Source organism: Tenrec ecaudatus, chromosome 6 (assembly GCF_050624435.1).
Source record: "Tenrec ecaudatus isolate mTenEca1 chromosome 6, mTenEca1.hap1, whole genome shotgun sequence".
Taxonomy (NCBI): Eukaryota; Metazoa; Chordata; class Mammalia; order Afrosoricida; family Tenrecidae; genus Tenrec; species Tenrec ecaudatus.
In genome coordinates this window covers 58733315-58749199 of record NC_134535.1, presented here as the reverse complement: position 1 = coordinate 58749199, position 15885 = coordinate 58733315, and the positions used below count along the sequence as shown (strand labels likewise).

General features: G+C 45.5%; 1 protein-coding gene and 1 pseudogene across 3 annotated transcripts in view; one reads left to right on the top strand and one right to left on the bottom strand.

Annotated features, from left to right (window-relative positions):
* LGR5 (leucine rich repeat containing G protein-coupled receptor 5) overlaps positions 1-15885 on the top strand; it is a 172340-nt gene that overhangs the window by 133191 nt on the left and 23264 nt on the right. For 2 of the 3 annotated variants that reach the window (XM_075552773.1, XM_075552772.1), the window contains exons 5-7: positions 9474-9689; positions 11516-11587; positions 14369-14437. In XM_075552773.1, the coding sequence (XP_075408888.1) occupies positions 9474-9689; positions 11516-11587; positions 14369-14437 (357 nt within the window). The remainder of the gene's footprint in view (positions 1-9473; positions 9690-11515; positions 11588-14368; positions 14438-15885) is intronic. The other variant, XM_075552774.1, reaches the window with a different exon arrangement.
* On the bottom strand, positions 6186-7429 carry LOC142449932 (actin, cytoplasmic 1 pseudogene; annotated as a pseudogene).

The window sequence follows — 15885 nt, the reverse complement described above, 5'->3', positions numbered from 1 at the left end:
GGATGAGGAGCTTGGTTGGCTAGCCAGGGGCTGATAGATCCTTAGTAACAAGCACAAGCCCCCTGAGAACGAGCCAGAAACGGGAGCTGACCGAGACAGAGAAAGAAGACAACAGGTTGGCTAGATAAGGGAAGCCGAGGCCGTGACTCCCAGCAGGGAAGGCTGGGTTTGAAAGGAATGGTGATGGGGAAGAATGGTAGGTTGTAACAGCGGAATGACACAAAGCACCCTTTGAGGGAGATTAATCTGGCAACAGCTAGCAGGATTAATTGAAGAGATAAGAGATCAAAGGCAAAAGGACCAGCTAAGGGGCTGGTGCAGTCGTGCAGGTGTGAAGAGATAAGAGCTTAACCAGACAGTAGAAATGGAGAGTCTTGAGAGGTAGATAAAACGGAGAGAGCTTGGTGAGTGATTGGCTGGAAGGCCGGGGAACATTATAAAACCGACCCCCAGATTTCAGACCTTGGTGGAACCTGCGAGGAGGAGGCTAATGGTCCCCTAAGAGGGAGGGAAGCAAAAAGGGTTCTTTGTCTTTTGAGGAGAAAAATGAAACTAAAGAAATAAACCTTTACATTTTATTCTCTTGTAGATTATTTCCCTGTTACAAAATTCATAGTAATTGACCTCTGAGAAACGGAGCCATTTGTATAAATAAATTAACATAAAATCTCTCACTCACTGAAGCCTGGCCTTCCCAGTACATGCCAGGTGACATCTTACCGCAGCGGTTCTCCACCTTCCTCATGCCACCACCCTTTCATACAGTTCCTCATGTGGTGGTGACCCCCCCCCCCAACCATAAAATTACATTTGTTGCTACTTCATCACTGTCATTTTGCTACTGTGATGAATCAGGCGACCCCTGTGTAAGGGTCGTTCGACCCCCAAATGGGTGGCGACCTACAGGTTGTTGGTCCCTTTAAACAGCTAGCTACTAAGCTGCTAGCCAAGCGCACTGACTAGTCTCTAAGTTACTGTACTTCCATGCATTTGTAAACTTTCTCTTTCCCCAAACTGAAGAGTGTGCATTTGGTTTTGTTTTTACCTTTTTAGAGAGAAAGCAACTGATCTTTACTTTCTGCTGGCCACATTAAGTTTACAAATGCATCAAAATGGAGAATAGAAAAACAAAAGTAGAAATGTAAAATATAAGCAATCACTGTGCTTATGTGAATTTATATGCTTAAGATCGTCCTAAAACATGAGAAGTTTCATTAAAACATAAAATTCAATATTTTGATCACTCTACAAATATTTTTACATGGCAAAAATACTCCGATATCATGGTGAAGAATTCATTTGGATCAATAGGAATTCAACCAGTAAGAATGCATATCAAGTGGAGAGCAAATGCCTTGAGAATGATTGGGGCAGGGAATGTATGGATGTGCTTTATACAATTGATGTATGTATATGTATGGATTGTGGTAAGAGTTGTATGAGTCCCTAATAAAATGTAAAAGAAGAAAAAAAAAAGAATGTATATCAATCAAAGTCTATCTTGATAGTACTACAAAATGGTCTTATGACAAATTCACTGTCAATGATCCACAAATTCTAGTGTAATTTAAGTTCGAAACAGTAAAATTTCACCTAGTAAAGAATATAGGTAGCTTATCAAAATGTATTTATTACATGCAGGTTTGGAGCTGTAAGGTCTTTATTTCATAGCAAGAACCGAAATAATAATTGATTATGCTTTAGTTGGTTAAAGTGTTATAAGGGAACTAAATTTCTGTGGTTGATCTGCTATTTATGAATCGTTCAAAATGGCATGACAAAATGTACCAATGTATGTGTCAGAGAGTTAATTATTTTCTTAAATCTCATGAAGGAAGAATATGCATCTGAACATAAAATCATGTCACTCATGAACCTGCCTTGCTTACAATTCTATTTTTTTAAATATGCTCCATAAATGCTATTATACCTGCAGGTGCAACAGTGTTCACACTTTGGGCTTTTTTGTTTTCTTTGAGCCATTCGTGTTAATAATTGACACTATTACAGTCATGTCAGATACGGAATTAGCCAAGATCAGTGGCTTATCTTTTGACTGACGCTTTCTTCCTTGTAGTTAATGGCGCATCAAAGACATGTTCAAACAAAGATATAAGTTTGTGTGACACACTGGCGCGGCGTCATATAGAAAGGGCCATTTCTAGAGCAGCAACCCTAAGAGTGATCTTATAGCCTCTGTAATCCCTACAAAAATGAAAATTCCTTTGTGAAATAGAGGGAAAAGTTTCTTTACTCTCTCCCCCCAAAGGGTGCATAATTAACCCTTTATTCATGAGACCATTTGGAAAACTCTTTAGAAAGATTTTAAAAGGTGGGGGAGGGGTTTGTTTTTGCCAAGTGCCAGAACATCAAAATTTAATGTTTTACCCCTTATCTGCTAGCTGTTTGCCATATGGAAAGCGTTATTATTACGGAGCTGCAGCCATTGGGACCACACAGTGCCGCTGTCTGTTATTTTGCATCGTTCTGGGTAGCACTCACCCCTGATCTTGCAAACCCCACGTTCCCCAAACAAGCCATTGCGCCACCGTTGCTGCTCTGCCTCCCTCTCTAGCCACATCTGACAAGTCACCCCTTACGTGGACATTTCATGTCTTTATTATTGGGCTCGGAGGACCCATGGTGGTGTGGGAGTTACGTGTTGGGCTGCTAAGCACAGATAGGATGTTCGACACTGGGGGAGGATGAGGCTTACCACTCCCATCAAGGGTTAGTCTCCTAAACCCACTGGACAGTCTGACCCTGTCCTGCAGAGTAGCTGAAAGTCAGAATCAACTCGGCAGGGAGTGAATTGGTTTGCTTGCTCGCTTGTGTTTCTTGGGCCCTTTCTCCGCATGTTCACCCTCTGATCACTACACACATGTCAGTGCCTTCCTTTCCCAGAGTACATCCTCCACATTGCTGTCAGAAGAGTTCTTTAATGCACTGGTCAGGGGGTAGTCATGCCACTCGCACCCCAGAGAACATTTTCATCAGACTTAAAAGACGGCCTGAGTGAACACAGGATGTATTTCGTAGGTTGGAAGCCCAGAAACGCTCTGTGAAGAACGTATCCGGTCTCCAAATGTTTGGCTATTCAAAGTTACTGGAGCCAGTCAGCACTGGGTGGCCCTGAGCTGGGTCTCTGTAGTGAGGAAAGGCAAGCTAAGGCTCATCAGAAACAAGCAGCTTGAGGGCCAGGATCCCTTCAGCAATGGTGGGGCCCCTCAGCTTCAAGTCTGCCCTTCAGAGAAATCGCTTCAGGATGGTCCCAAGTCCTAACAAAACCATCCCCATCCGCTGTAGCCATCTAATTCACATTGCAGAGACTTGTGAACATTCTCTTCTGGCCACAGACAAGGTCAGACTTTTCGCCATTGACTTTAGCCTTTTGGACACTGATGTTCCTCCCTTGACCTCCCTCAGAGACGTGTGCAGCGTCTTATCTCTGTGGTGGGAACCTTGCTGTAACACCAGTCAAAACTAACAGTACAGCTATGCACACATATTCAGAGATGCACAATATGTGTAGAGAATCAGCCATTCTGCCGCCTACATGCCAAAAAGGATGGAGCTGTTCCATAGAAGGATTTACACTACAAAGGGTTAAGAAACTTCAGGGAAAACGTTTAAAATTGTATCAATCACTGGGAGGGTGGAGGGAGGTTAAGGTCGAGGTCTATGAAGGCGGAGGCAGACGCTCCTTAGTGATTCTGTTATGAGAGATGAAAGGGGAGTTTATGTTTCTCAGAACTTAAATTTGCTGACAATGTAGCTTCACTTTAACCAACATTTTTAACCAATGTAAACAAAATTGAGATTACCTCTTTTCTCCCTCCTCACTCTGGTTTCAATGACCAAAAAGACAAAAATACTTCTTTTCAAACCCAAATAATAATCATTTAAATTCAAACTTCATAGTGTACCAAGCTCTGGTGTATTATTTCAGTTGTTCATAAAGCAACTCTGTAAAAGAGAGAGATTATTCCCATTGAATAGATATGAAACATGAGGTCCAGCGCCTCCCATCGCAAATCTGCACTGAGGTGCAAATCCACCGGTGCGCACACACACAAACACGCCATAGCTTGCATGAAATAGATATTAGAAGAAACACTTTTTAAAAAGTAAATCTATAACGTGGTTATTTTTATTGCTTCTGGTAACATAGTAAAAACCACATTTAAATGTGTGGGTTTTCTTATAATGTGTAAGATGTTGTTCTCACACCCCACTGCCTAAATATTGCATGCTCCAAGTATATAAATAGTGTCTGGCTGCCTGAAAAAGGCCAGATTGGCACACTATGAGCTCTTTGTTTACTCTCTGAGAAGGCACAACGAGCGCCCTGCCAGCTGCTCTGTCCACAGTCTGCACCTTGCTCTGTTAAAGCCACCTGTATGTGTGACTGGATAACCAATTCCATACTCCAGGTTAGCCTCGGGATCTTCCAATAAGATGATGTCACATGATGCCTTCAAGTGTGAACAATCGACCCCTCCGTGATTAGGTTTGGGCAACTCAGACCAGGTGTCTGCGGGCTCTTGGCCACTGGCTGGGAGGGCGGGTGGATTATTGGGAACGTCTTCTGTGAAGACAGTTTGGGACAGAGAGACACTTTAATGCTGCATTCAGCTCAGGTGAAGGAAGGCCTGCTGCTGAGTGTGGGGTCTGCCAATATTCGTATTCTGAATGTTAAGATTATGAAGAACTGCCCCATCTAACTCATTTCCTATCAAATAGCAAATTGCTAGAAGAGACAGCATGTAGACCAGAGTACAACTTTTCCTCCCGATTTGTAGAATAGGCATGGACGGAAAAATAAGCATATTAATATTGGAAATGACACCAAAGTTGGTTCAAGGTACAAAAGAAAACTTAAAATGTCTGTGGTCAACCGGGTAGACTAGAGAAACAAATTTCATGGACAATCATTTTATAAGAGAGAGTTTTATATAAAGGGTAAGTGAACATTAAGAAAGCACCCCCACCCAGTGCTGTCCAAGCCCATAAGTCTGACACCAATCTACAAAGTCCTCCTCAGTCTCGCAAAACACACGCAATGATGGCGGCTGAGAAGAAAAGCTGACTCGGTGAGCGTGTCAGCATCTCACCACTAGGCCTGCATCGGGCAGGCCCGTGGGGCTTCTCCTCAGGGATGGCTCACAGGAAGTGAGCCTTGCCAGCTGAGGCAGAGAACTAGCTAAGGCAGCGCATACTGACGGTCCGACCATCAGACAGCAAGAGACAAGACAGGAAAGACTAACAGAACCATTTATCTCTCTGCCCTTCAATGCAAGCGCCCTTTAATTAATCCCACGTGTGTTCATTGGCCAGGTTGGCACAATAAACTAACTATCACAATGTCAAAGGAGACAAACTGACACCTCGATGCATTTCCTATCAATGAACCTCAAACGTTTGCACTGATTTTTAAGGTTAGCCATTTCCAGGCCTCTTAACAGCCACTTGTCATTTCCATGCCTAAGTGACTGGCAATAGTAAGGCACTATGTCAACTAAATTGCTGACTCTGGTATTATTGAAATAAAGTTGCTATTCTTTAATCAGTGGGATCGTTAAGAGGAGTTTACACATGTGCTTTACTTCTAGTCAAACAAAAACAATCCCCTTCTCATCCCCTGATGAAATTAGTTCTCACTTGAACATGGCTGAGCATGCTGTTGACAGAGAAAGAAGGCAGAGATAGTGTTGGGCTTTTCTAAACATTTCCAGCTCCATTTGTTGAGAGAACCTTGAGATCGTTGGACGCTTTGTTTCTGCTCACCATTCAAAAGGAAACTTTAAAAACAGAAAAAAAAGTATTAAGGTGGTGGAATTTTTTTTTAAAACCTTGGGTTACATAATTTACACAAAAGCAATGCTCTTGTCCCTTGCACCCCCACATGGGTCTGGAGGGGAGGGGATGAAGGCTGGATCCCCTTCTCGGGAAATGTGGAGTGGGGCCGGCTTTGGAGAAGGACAAGGGTCTCTCGTCACATGGCATCACATGGCTTTTGGAATGACTATTTTAAAAAAGAAAAACGTAATCATGTACAATCAGAGTCCTGGCCACATTGTAGAACTTGGAGATGCTCGCTCCCTCTGCTGTCACCCTCACCATTCTAGTTTTTAAATCCTGAGTCAAGCGCCAAAACAAAAACAAAAAAGAAGAAAACAAAACAGATAAAGCCATGCCAATCTCATCTTTTTTTTTTTTTTCTGCGCAAGTTAGGTTTTTCTCAAGAGAGGGTGTAACGCAGCTAAGGAACAGTCCGCCTAGAAGCCTTTGCGGTGGACGATGGAGGGGCCAGACTCGTCGTACTCCTGCTTGCTGATCCACATCTGCTGGAAGGTGGACAGCGAGGCCAGGATGGAGCCGCCCGATCCACATGGAGTACTTGCGCTCGGGGGGAGCAATGATCTTCATCTTCGTTGCGCTGGGTGCCAGCGCTGTGATCTCCTTCTGCATTCTGTCGACAATGCCGGGGTACATGGTGGTGCCACCAGACAGGACTGTGTTGGCTTAGAGGTCCTTCCGGATGTCCACGTCACACTTCATGATGGAGTTGAAGGTGGTCTCGTGGATGCCGCAGGACTCCATTCCCAGGAAGGAGGGCTGGAAGAGGGCCTCGGGGCAGCGGAAACGCTCATTGCCGATGGGGATGACCTAGCCGTCGGGCAGCTCGGAGCTCTTCTCCAGGGACGAGGAGGAGGCGGCGGCGGTGGCCATCTCCTGCTCGAAGTCCAGGGCGACGTAGCAGAGCTTCTCCTTGATGTCACGCACAGTTTCACGCTCAGCCGTGGTGGTGAAGCTATAGCCCCGCTCCGTCAGGATCTTCATGAGGTAGTTGGTCAGGTCCGGCCAGCCAGGTCCAGACGCAGGATGGTGTGGGGGGGCGGGAGGGGCATACCCCTCATAGATGGGCACAGTGTGGGTGACCCCATCGCCGGAATCCATCACAGTGCCAGTGGTACGCCCAGAGGCATAGAGAGACAGCACAGCCTGGATGGCGACGTACATGGCGGGGGTGTTGAAGGTCTCGAACATGATCTGGGTCATCTTCTCTTGGTTGGCCTTGGGGTTCGGGGGGCCTCGGTCAGCAGCACGGGGTGCTCCTCGGGGGCCACGCGGAGCTCGTTGTAGAAGGTGTGGTGCCAGATCTTCTCCATGTCGTCCCAGTTGGTGACAATGCCGTGCTCAATGGAGTACTTGAGGGTCAGGATGCCTCTCTTGCTCTGGGCCTCGTCACCCACGTAGGAGTACTTCTGGCCCATGCCCACCATGACGCCCTGATGCCGGGGACGTCCCACGATGGAGGGGAAGACAGCCCGAGGGGTGTCGTCTCCCGCGAAGCCGGCTTTGCACATGCTGGAGCCGTTGTCGACCAGAGCGCAGCTATATCATCATCCATGGTGAGCTTGGGGGTGGCAAGTGTGAACCCGCGGCGGTGACTGTGCGGCAGCGAGAAGCTTGTGCTTGCTAGAGGGACGCAGTCTCGGCTGTCTAAACTGGCATTCTATGATGCTCACCTTCCTGACACAATCGCTGAAGACAAAGCAGGTGAATAAGCAAATGTGAAGTAAGCTGATGGTGCCGGGCTATCAAAAGAGATAGCATCTGGGGTCTTAAAGGCTTGAAGGTAAACAAGCGGCCATCTAGCTCAGAAGCAACAAAACCCACATGGAAGAAGCACACCAGCCTGTGCGATCACGAGATGTCAAAGGGATCAGGTATAAGGCATCATCAGAACAAAAAATCATATCATTGTGAATGACAGGAGGGAGGGGCAGTGCGGAGTGGAGACCCAAAGCCCATTTGTAGACCACTGGCCATCCCCTTACAGAAGGGTCTCGGGGAGGAGATGAGCTAGTCAGGGTGTGATGTAGCAACGATGAAATATATAACTTTCCTCTAGTTCCTAAATGCTTCCTCCCCCCCACCAACCCCCACTGTCATGATCCCAATTCTACCTTACAAATCTGGCTAGACCAGAGGATGTACACTGGTACAGATAGGAACTGCAAACACAGGGAATCCAAGGCTGATGAGCTCTTCAGGACCAGTGGTGTGAGTGGCGATACCAGAAGGGTGGAGGGAGGATGGGTTAGAAAGGGGAAACTGATTACAAGGATCTACATATAACCCCCTCCCTGGGGGACGGACAACAGAAAAGCAGGTGAAGGGTGACATCGGACAGTATAAGACATGACAAAGTAATAATAATTAATAATAAATTACCAAGGTTTCATGAGGGAATGGGGAGCGGGGAGGGAGGGGAAAAATATGGAGCTGATGCCAGGGGCTTAAGTAGAGAGCAAATGTTTTGAGAATGATGAGGACAATGAATGTACAGATGTGCTTTACACAACTGATGTGTGTATGGATTGTGAAAAGAGTTGTAGGAGCCCCTAATAAAATGATTTTTTTTTAAAAACAAGAAAGTTGGGTTTGTCCCTTCGCAATGAGAAGCCGGGGCTATTGGATTGCAGGGACAGTGTGTGTTGGATTGGGGCAAAATAAATGCATTGTACTCCCTCTGCTGGCCCTGAAGCTGCAACAACTAAGCAACCAAACTTTCTTTTTAATCTAGTTCCCCACTTTAAATAAATCAATAAAAATGGTGTGCGGCAAAGGAAATGAAGGCTGGGAGAGCTGTTAATTTATTGTGATTTCTTTTTTAATGACAGGAAAGCAAACATCTGCCCGGTGTAGATGGCTAGGGGGAGCAAGCAAGTCGGTAGATGTTAGGTTTTCCAAATGGTATCAACTCAGCACCTTACAAAGTAAAGAAAATGGGGAAGGGACTTCTCCCCTGAGAATAAAACCAAACAACAACCACGACAAAACATTGGCACTAACTACTGGCAACCCAGTGCTGTGGGCAGACCAGACCTGCATCCCGCTGGGGGGTCAAGAGCTGGTGTTTCCCAGGGGTAGATGACAAGACCTTTCTTCCCAGGCACCTGTAAGTGGATGCACCCAAAGGCCTGGCTAGCAGACAAGCCGATTAATTGGGCTGAGACTGTCTACAGGGCTTCCATGCTGAAAGCAAGTTACTCTCGAAGAGAACCACGTGTGGTAGCTGTGTGACCTCAAGTCAAGTCTGAATCACAGTGACCCTCTCGCACGGTGTCGATGTGTCCCTTGGGGTTTCAAGGTCGTCATAGTTACAGAAGCAGACTGTGACGGGGTTCTCCTACAGTGCTGCTGGCGGCTTCTAACCCCTGGCCTTGCCGTCAGCAATCCAGCACGGAACCATTGGACCACGAGAGCTCTTTGGGGAGACTCAAGAAGCAATGGTTCAGCCACCAGTAAGGAGAGCCTGCCAGAAAAGGAAAATGTCCCACCGGTCCAGGGACCCCAAGTTCTATTTTCTCTTAGTTCATTGGCCTACCCGAGTGAGGGATTTCCTGCAGGGCTGCCTTCTGCAGGCCTTGCCTGCTTTCCCATCCTTGCTCCTTCTCCCACAGGCGCCTGGATGCCAACCACATCAGCTACGTGCCCCCCGCGTGTTTCACTGGCCTGCACTCCCTGCGGCACCTGTGGCTGGATGACAATGCCTTGACGGAAATCCCCATCCAGGCTTTCAGAAGTTTATCAGCGTTGCAGGCCATGACCTTGGCCCTTAACAAAATACACCACATACCAGACTATGCCTTTGGAAACCTCTCCAGCTTGGTAGTTCTGTAAGTTTCTTATTGATTTTTCTCTTTTTTTCATGGTTTATAGACTCACTGTAACCTTAACCTTAACCTGTTAGCCTTTCAAACCTTGAGGGGAGTCACTTTAAGTGTGTGTGTGTGTGTGTGTGTGTGTGTGTAGTGGGGAAGGGGGGACTAAATTCCTGGAACTGCTCCCCTCATAAATGATCTAATTGTATAAGTGAATCGAACATTTGGTGAACACCTACGAAATGCCAAGCATGACTAGACACACAAAGATAATAAAATTCAACTTTTGCCTGAGGGAGCCCATTGTCTATTGTCTAAATCATTGCTACACTGTAATAATTAGTACAATTACAGAAGTTAAGACAAATGTATGATTTCTAATAATGTACAGTCACTAAAATTGAAATATGCCTTTCCTATGAATAAATGCTGCTTGAACGTCTACCAAAGAAAGAAGGAAATTAACCACAGACAGCACACTGTATTTTTATATCTGTTCTATATAAGTATGTTAGTATATAAATATATAAATGATCATTTGTCATATACTGTATATTAATATGGAAACATATAAGCTATCTTTTTGTATTCATACATTTATACTACTTTTTTCCTAGTATGTCAAGATTTAATTACCTAATAAATCTAAGTGATTTTCAAATAACAGTTAGAAACACGATGGGGCTTCCTGAAGATTTTAACAACATGTCCCTGTCTATAAATGAGTAGCTACTACAGGGAAATAGCCACTGCGGGAAAGGCTGTCAGATCAGATGGCTGAAGAACTTGATGGAAGGCTTCTCTGCATTGAGTCTTTCTCCTTTCGCTCCAGCCCCCACTCCCCACCCCCGCCCCCCGCCAGCCCACAGCTGCCTTCCTGGCTCCATTTACTGGGTGATTACATAGCAATCCCCTAGGCTGTAACATATATGCCTGTGATGGCTGGGCAGCACCTTACCCATCTTTTAAGATTCCCTCAGGCCCCTATTTTGCAATGTTTTGTACGTATTCAATGCCCCGTAAAGGCATTAAATTTTTCTACACGGAATTTTAGCTACGAAGCTAGTGCTGTGACTGACTGGAAGCTGGATATGTGCTTTAATTTTTCCTTCCACGGAAAGGAACGGCTTTGCAGAGACCTGCTATTCTTTCCCCCCCATCCTCCTTGCGCCCATCATCCCTTTGAGAGCCATTTCCGCCTTCATGATGCCAACAGCTGCTCTCACTGGTCCCACCCAGCTGATAATTGTACACATCAGTGCTGTGTCGAGATCTATAATCTCCTTTCTGGGAAACCAGAAAATATCTGTTCACCACTCCCCACGGCTGAAATAACATTTCCTCTTGACCCTTCGAACAGAGCCATCATATATCCCTTCCGCTTTAACAGCGCCTGCACTTAGTAGGGGAAGGACTTGCCCTCCGTCTTCCATTTGCCACGAGTAGTCAGTGTCTCTGCCTAGCGCCCTCTCTTCCAAAATCATGCCGATGGACCTCTGCTGCCCACAGTGTATGCTGAACGACCATGTGGGGGGAAAAAAACACCTTAATTGACTTGTGCTAATACTGTTGCTTATATCATGATAGACTCCCTGCCTATCTCAAACCCACAAAGTACAATGTTGTCTCCCAATTAAACCCTACAGCATGGAATCACCGCTGGTGAACATGAATGGGCATATTCTCATTTTTCCACAATGTTTGTGAATAAAGCATTTCTTGTAGCTAGGCAGTGCCTTCTTCAATGTCCATTTCTTTGGCTGTAACTGAGTGCAATGCTGTGCCCTTGTCGGCCATGTGCAGCGTGCCTTCCTGATTGTGGCTGTACTGCTCCCCTGCAGGCATCTCCATAACAACAGAATCCACTCCCTGGGAAAGAGATGCTTTGATGGACTTCACAGCCTGGAGACTTTGTGAGTTGACCTTTCATTTGTTTCCTTTTTTCAATGTTTTCATGAATATTCTGAATGAATCAAAATAGTCTTAAAACCCATCTTGCTCTTTCATTTGGTTAATTGCCTGAACTTACAGGCACTATCTACAGGTGCTTTATCTTACACACCGTACACCACAGTGTTAAACAATAAAGCAGTGGTTTTATTGTAATCTAACAAGAGAGCGATAACTTTTGTTCAAATCATTGTGAGTTCAATGAGATGTTCTCTTCTGAGCAGTGCCGACTTGCTTAGGAACGTGTGTTCACTGTCAAGAATCGATTCTGTGGGGTCCCTCTGGCTCGCTGTTCACGTGTGCGGCTCTCCCTGCGGAATGAGAGGATGCAGACTAAGCGAATGCCCACGTCGCTAACCGGAGATAAACAGACTGCTTCGGGAGGAAAGACTGTGTGACAGCCTTTCAAAAGATTAAGCAGTAGGAAGAGCTACCAAGGAGATCTATAATCATAAACTGCACTGAGCAGTTGGCCTGTTGTCTCACTAATCCTCACAAGCACCCCTAGGAAAGCTTTATTATCCAGGTACTCCATGTGCGAGGAAGGGTGCACATTCTGCCATCGTGACATATCTAGGCCGTAGCATAACTGGAAAGAAATCCTTTGCTAGTTGAACTCTGAAATCACACCCCTGCCAAAGAATAGGTCAAAAATTCAGTCCTGAGGTGGCACCTCTGATAAAAGTAGCAGCCAGTCAGCCTTTCCCAGAGACCAAGGCCGAAAGGTTCTTGTGGGCCACCCCAGCACCCCAGCCTGATCTCCATCGAACGCCCACTCTTCATCACCCTCTTGAATAAGAAAGGGATAAGGAGGGGGAGACTGGCAGGAAGGGTACTGAATGTACTGTGAGAGGACGACACTGGGGACTTCTGCTGCATGCCCTCTGCACGCTTTTATGATCCAAGGGAAATGAACCACACATTCCCCAATGCTTCCTCGGATCAGGCCAGCCAGAGAACCCCCTCTCCTATGCCCTAGCATCATTTCTATACCACTCCTAGCAACCCCTGAGGACCGAACAGAACTGCCTCTTTGGGTTCCCAAGACTTCTAAATCTTTACAGGAGCAGTCAGCCTCATCTTTCTCCCAAGGAGCAACTTCTGGGCTCAAACTACTGAACTTGCAGTAGTGGTGGCCTGATTGTAACTGATGAGCAATTTCACTATTATTTAAGTCACTCAGTGTTTCCGCTCAGGTGTGGAAGATGAACTTGTTCAGTCAGGATCTTGATGTCCGTGTACTGGCATAAACAAGTAGTTCCCATCAGCTACTGGGAAAAATCTCAATTTCTTCCTTATTTACACAGGGCTAGGCTGGGGTTTTTAGCAAAGGAAATCACCTTCCAGCCCTTTGTGCTACAACAGGAACCAAAAATCAAGCTGGACCTGGATGGGTATTTCCATAAATAGTTTTGCTTGGTTTTTTTCCCTCTCCGCCCCCACCATCCTCCCTCATGTTTGGGTGAGGACCTAGCAGTGTAGAAAGAAAGGACAAAGTATTCCCGGGCAAGCTCCGGTGTCTGTCCTTGTCTGCCCTCCCCCCACCCGCCTTTGCTCAAGGCTACAAAGGATCAGCAAATTGATCATTCCCAACTTCTTCCTTCCCCCCACTAGAAATCCAAGTAATTTATAAGGGCCCAATCCTTGTTTAATCAAAGCAGAGCATCTGGAGAGATTTACAAACAGGAAGAAATGTATGTCCACAAAAGACATCAGTTTCCTGCCTGCAGTATAGCTTAGGGATGGATGGTTTGTGCCAGACAAGTAGGAATCTTGATTCATGCTTAGCTCAGTCAAATTATCTTGCTCTTAAAACTAAATAGCAGTTCTTCTGCACACTGGAGGAGCTGACCACATCTGATTGCCTGACCAAAGGTTTTTCCTGCGTCATCTGGGAGATCTGCCATTCCCAGAAACCAGGAGGCAATTACTTTGTCATACGAAGATGTAGATACGAGGTAGATGGAGTAAAGGGTCTACAGCACTTGCAAGTAATGAAATTGAAAAGCCATTTGCCTCAGAACAGAGAACTGAGTGATTTGAGATCGTTTATCTGGTCAGTCCATCTCTTTGCATGAAGAATAATAGTTTAGCCTCACAGACCAAAGGAAACATCATATCTCTACTCTGAACCGTTACTGGTGGCCCTGAGGAAATTCTAACCCTGCTGGCCTTCCTGCATGTCCCCCGGATCACTTAAGCCTCCAGAAGCAGCTGTCATCCTGAACTTCAGGGTGGCAGAGATACAGGAACTCTACGGGAACCAGAGGAAATGCAGCCATCCAAGAAATCCTTCCGGGAGAAAAGAGAAAGAAGCAGGGGGGAATGTCAGAGTGGGGAGGAGGGATCATGCAATGGGATGCCATTCAGGAGCCTGGAGGCCGCAGCTCTAAGCTTGTCATTTAGCAAATCAGTCAGGTGCAGATGAGGACTATGTGGGCACAGGGTCTATCACAGCCAAGAGGCCTTCCTACTTGACACCACCGCGCACATCCCTCCCCGTCTTCGAATGCTGCAGCGCCATTGAACTTGGACTCTGAAATGTCTCACGATTCTTTCAATGATCATTTTAATGAAGATATTTATGGAACGATAGTGGTCGGCAAACCATTAAACCCTCTCCCCATCACGAGGAAGAAACAGAATTTTCATCACGACAGGTGGTCTGTTGGGAGAGCATTTTAACTTTTCTTATAAATCTAATCGATATGAATGTATTAATGAAAATGCTCACTTCTTTTCAGGGATTTAAATTACAATAACCTTGATGAATTCCCCACTGCAATCAAGACACTTTCCAACCTGAAAGAATTGTAAGTATTAAGTATTAAGGACAAATTTGATGAGGGAGCATTATTCTTTGTAAATTTATTCTAAAATATGTGTGATGATTATACATGATATACTTGCTAGAAAACGTAATACCATATATCTCATGTATAAGCTGAGTTTTTCAGCACATTTTTAATGGTTTTTGTGGTAAAATCAGGTGTGTCGACTGATATTCAGGTTGGCTTATACTCAAGTATATACAGTACATTTGTAAAAATAATGGCTAATTTCACTTGAAGTGTATTTTAATTGGCACCTATCACCAGTAATAACTGATTTTTTTGAATCTATAATGGGTCTTCTCTAATATATGGGCATCTTGTCTCTTTTCCTAAGCCATCATCTCCCAATATTTATATACTTGCTGATTTGCAGTAGAAAGGTAATGGAATTCTGTTACTTGTTGAGGCTATCTCAGAACAAAAGTCCTTTGGTCATATAAATCTAGCAGTGGTTGAATAAAATGGCATGTGCAGGATAGTGCTAGATGCTTTCGCATACACAGTCCTCTAACTGCATCGTGGCCATTCCTGTGCACAGTGACCCTGGGGGATAGAGTAGACCTGCCCCATGGGGTTTCCAAGGCTGTACGTCTTTATGGAAGTGGACGCCCCACACCCTTCTCCCACAGAGGGCCTGGGAGAGTTCCAACTAGCAGCCTTTTAGCCAACAACTGGATACCTGAACCACTGTGGAACCAGTGCTCTTCTATTCTTCATGAATCTTACTTAATAACCAAAATAAAACACACGCACACATTAGTTTTCTAATAATGTTAACTTCTACTTACTAGGCTGCATGTATGGTCTTCCACATGACCACACTTAATTCATGTGACTTTTTTTGCCCCTAAAAATACGAATAACCTATGTGCAGAATGTCCTGACACTTGGAAAGGAAAATAAACACAGAGGCTTCGTCTCCTGGCAGAGAGATGTAAGACACACAGCCAAAGGAGCTTGTTTATAAGAGAAAGCCTTCAGGAGGTTTGGCCACAGGAAACCCCACAAGCGGCTTGGCTGGGAAACCCTTCTCCATGTGCTCAGAAAGCCCAAATGCTGTCACACTCATCCTGCGGCCACAGGCCCCCGTGGCCCCAGAGGTCTCGGACTGCCTCCACCTTGCAGACAGCACTGGCACCAACAGCTGAGAATCACTCTATCGTGATGGGCCCACAGGGCCAGGCCTTCTCCCTTCCAAGCCCATTCCTCAGGGTCAGGAAATGTCATCTTCATAAAGTGATTACTTAAATCTCTGCGTCACTGCAGCTTAAATCAATTATCTCTTCTCCCAGCTCCAAAGGAGGTCAGAAAGAGCTAATCATAATCCTCTCTCCAGAAATGGCTGCCACTCTTAGGCTGTTTTACCGAGGTGTTTGGAGAGGAGAAACAGGTTTTCATGGTCATGGGATGCAGATTTCTGGATTCTG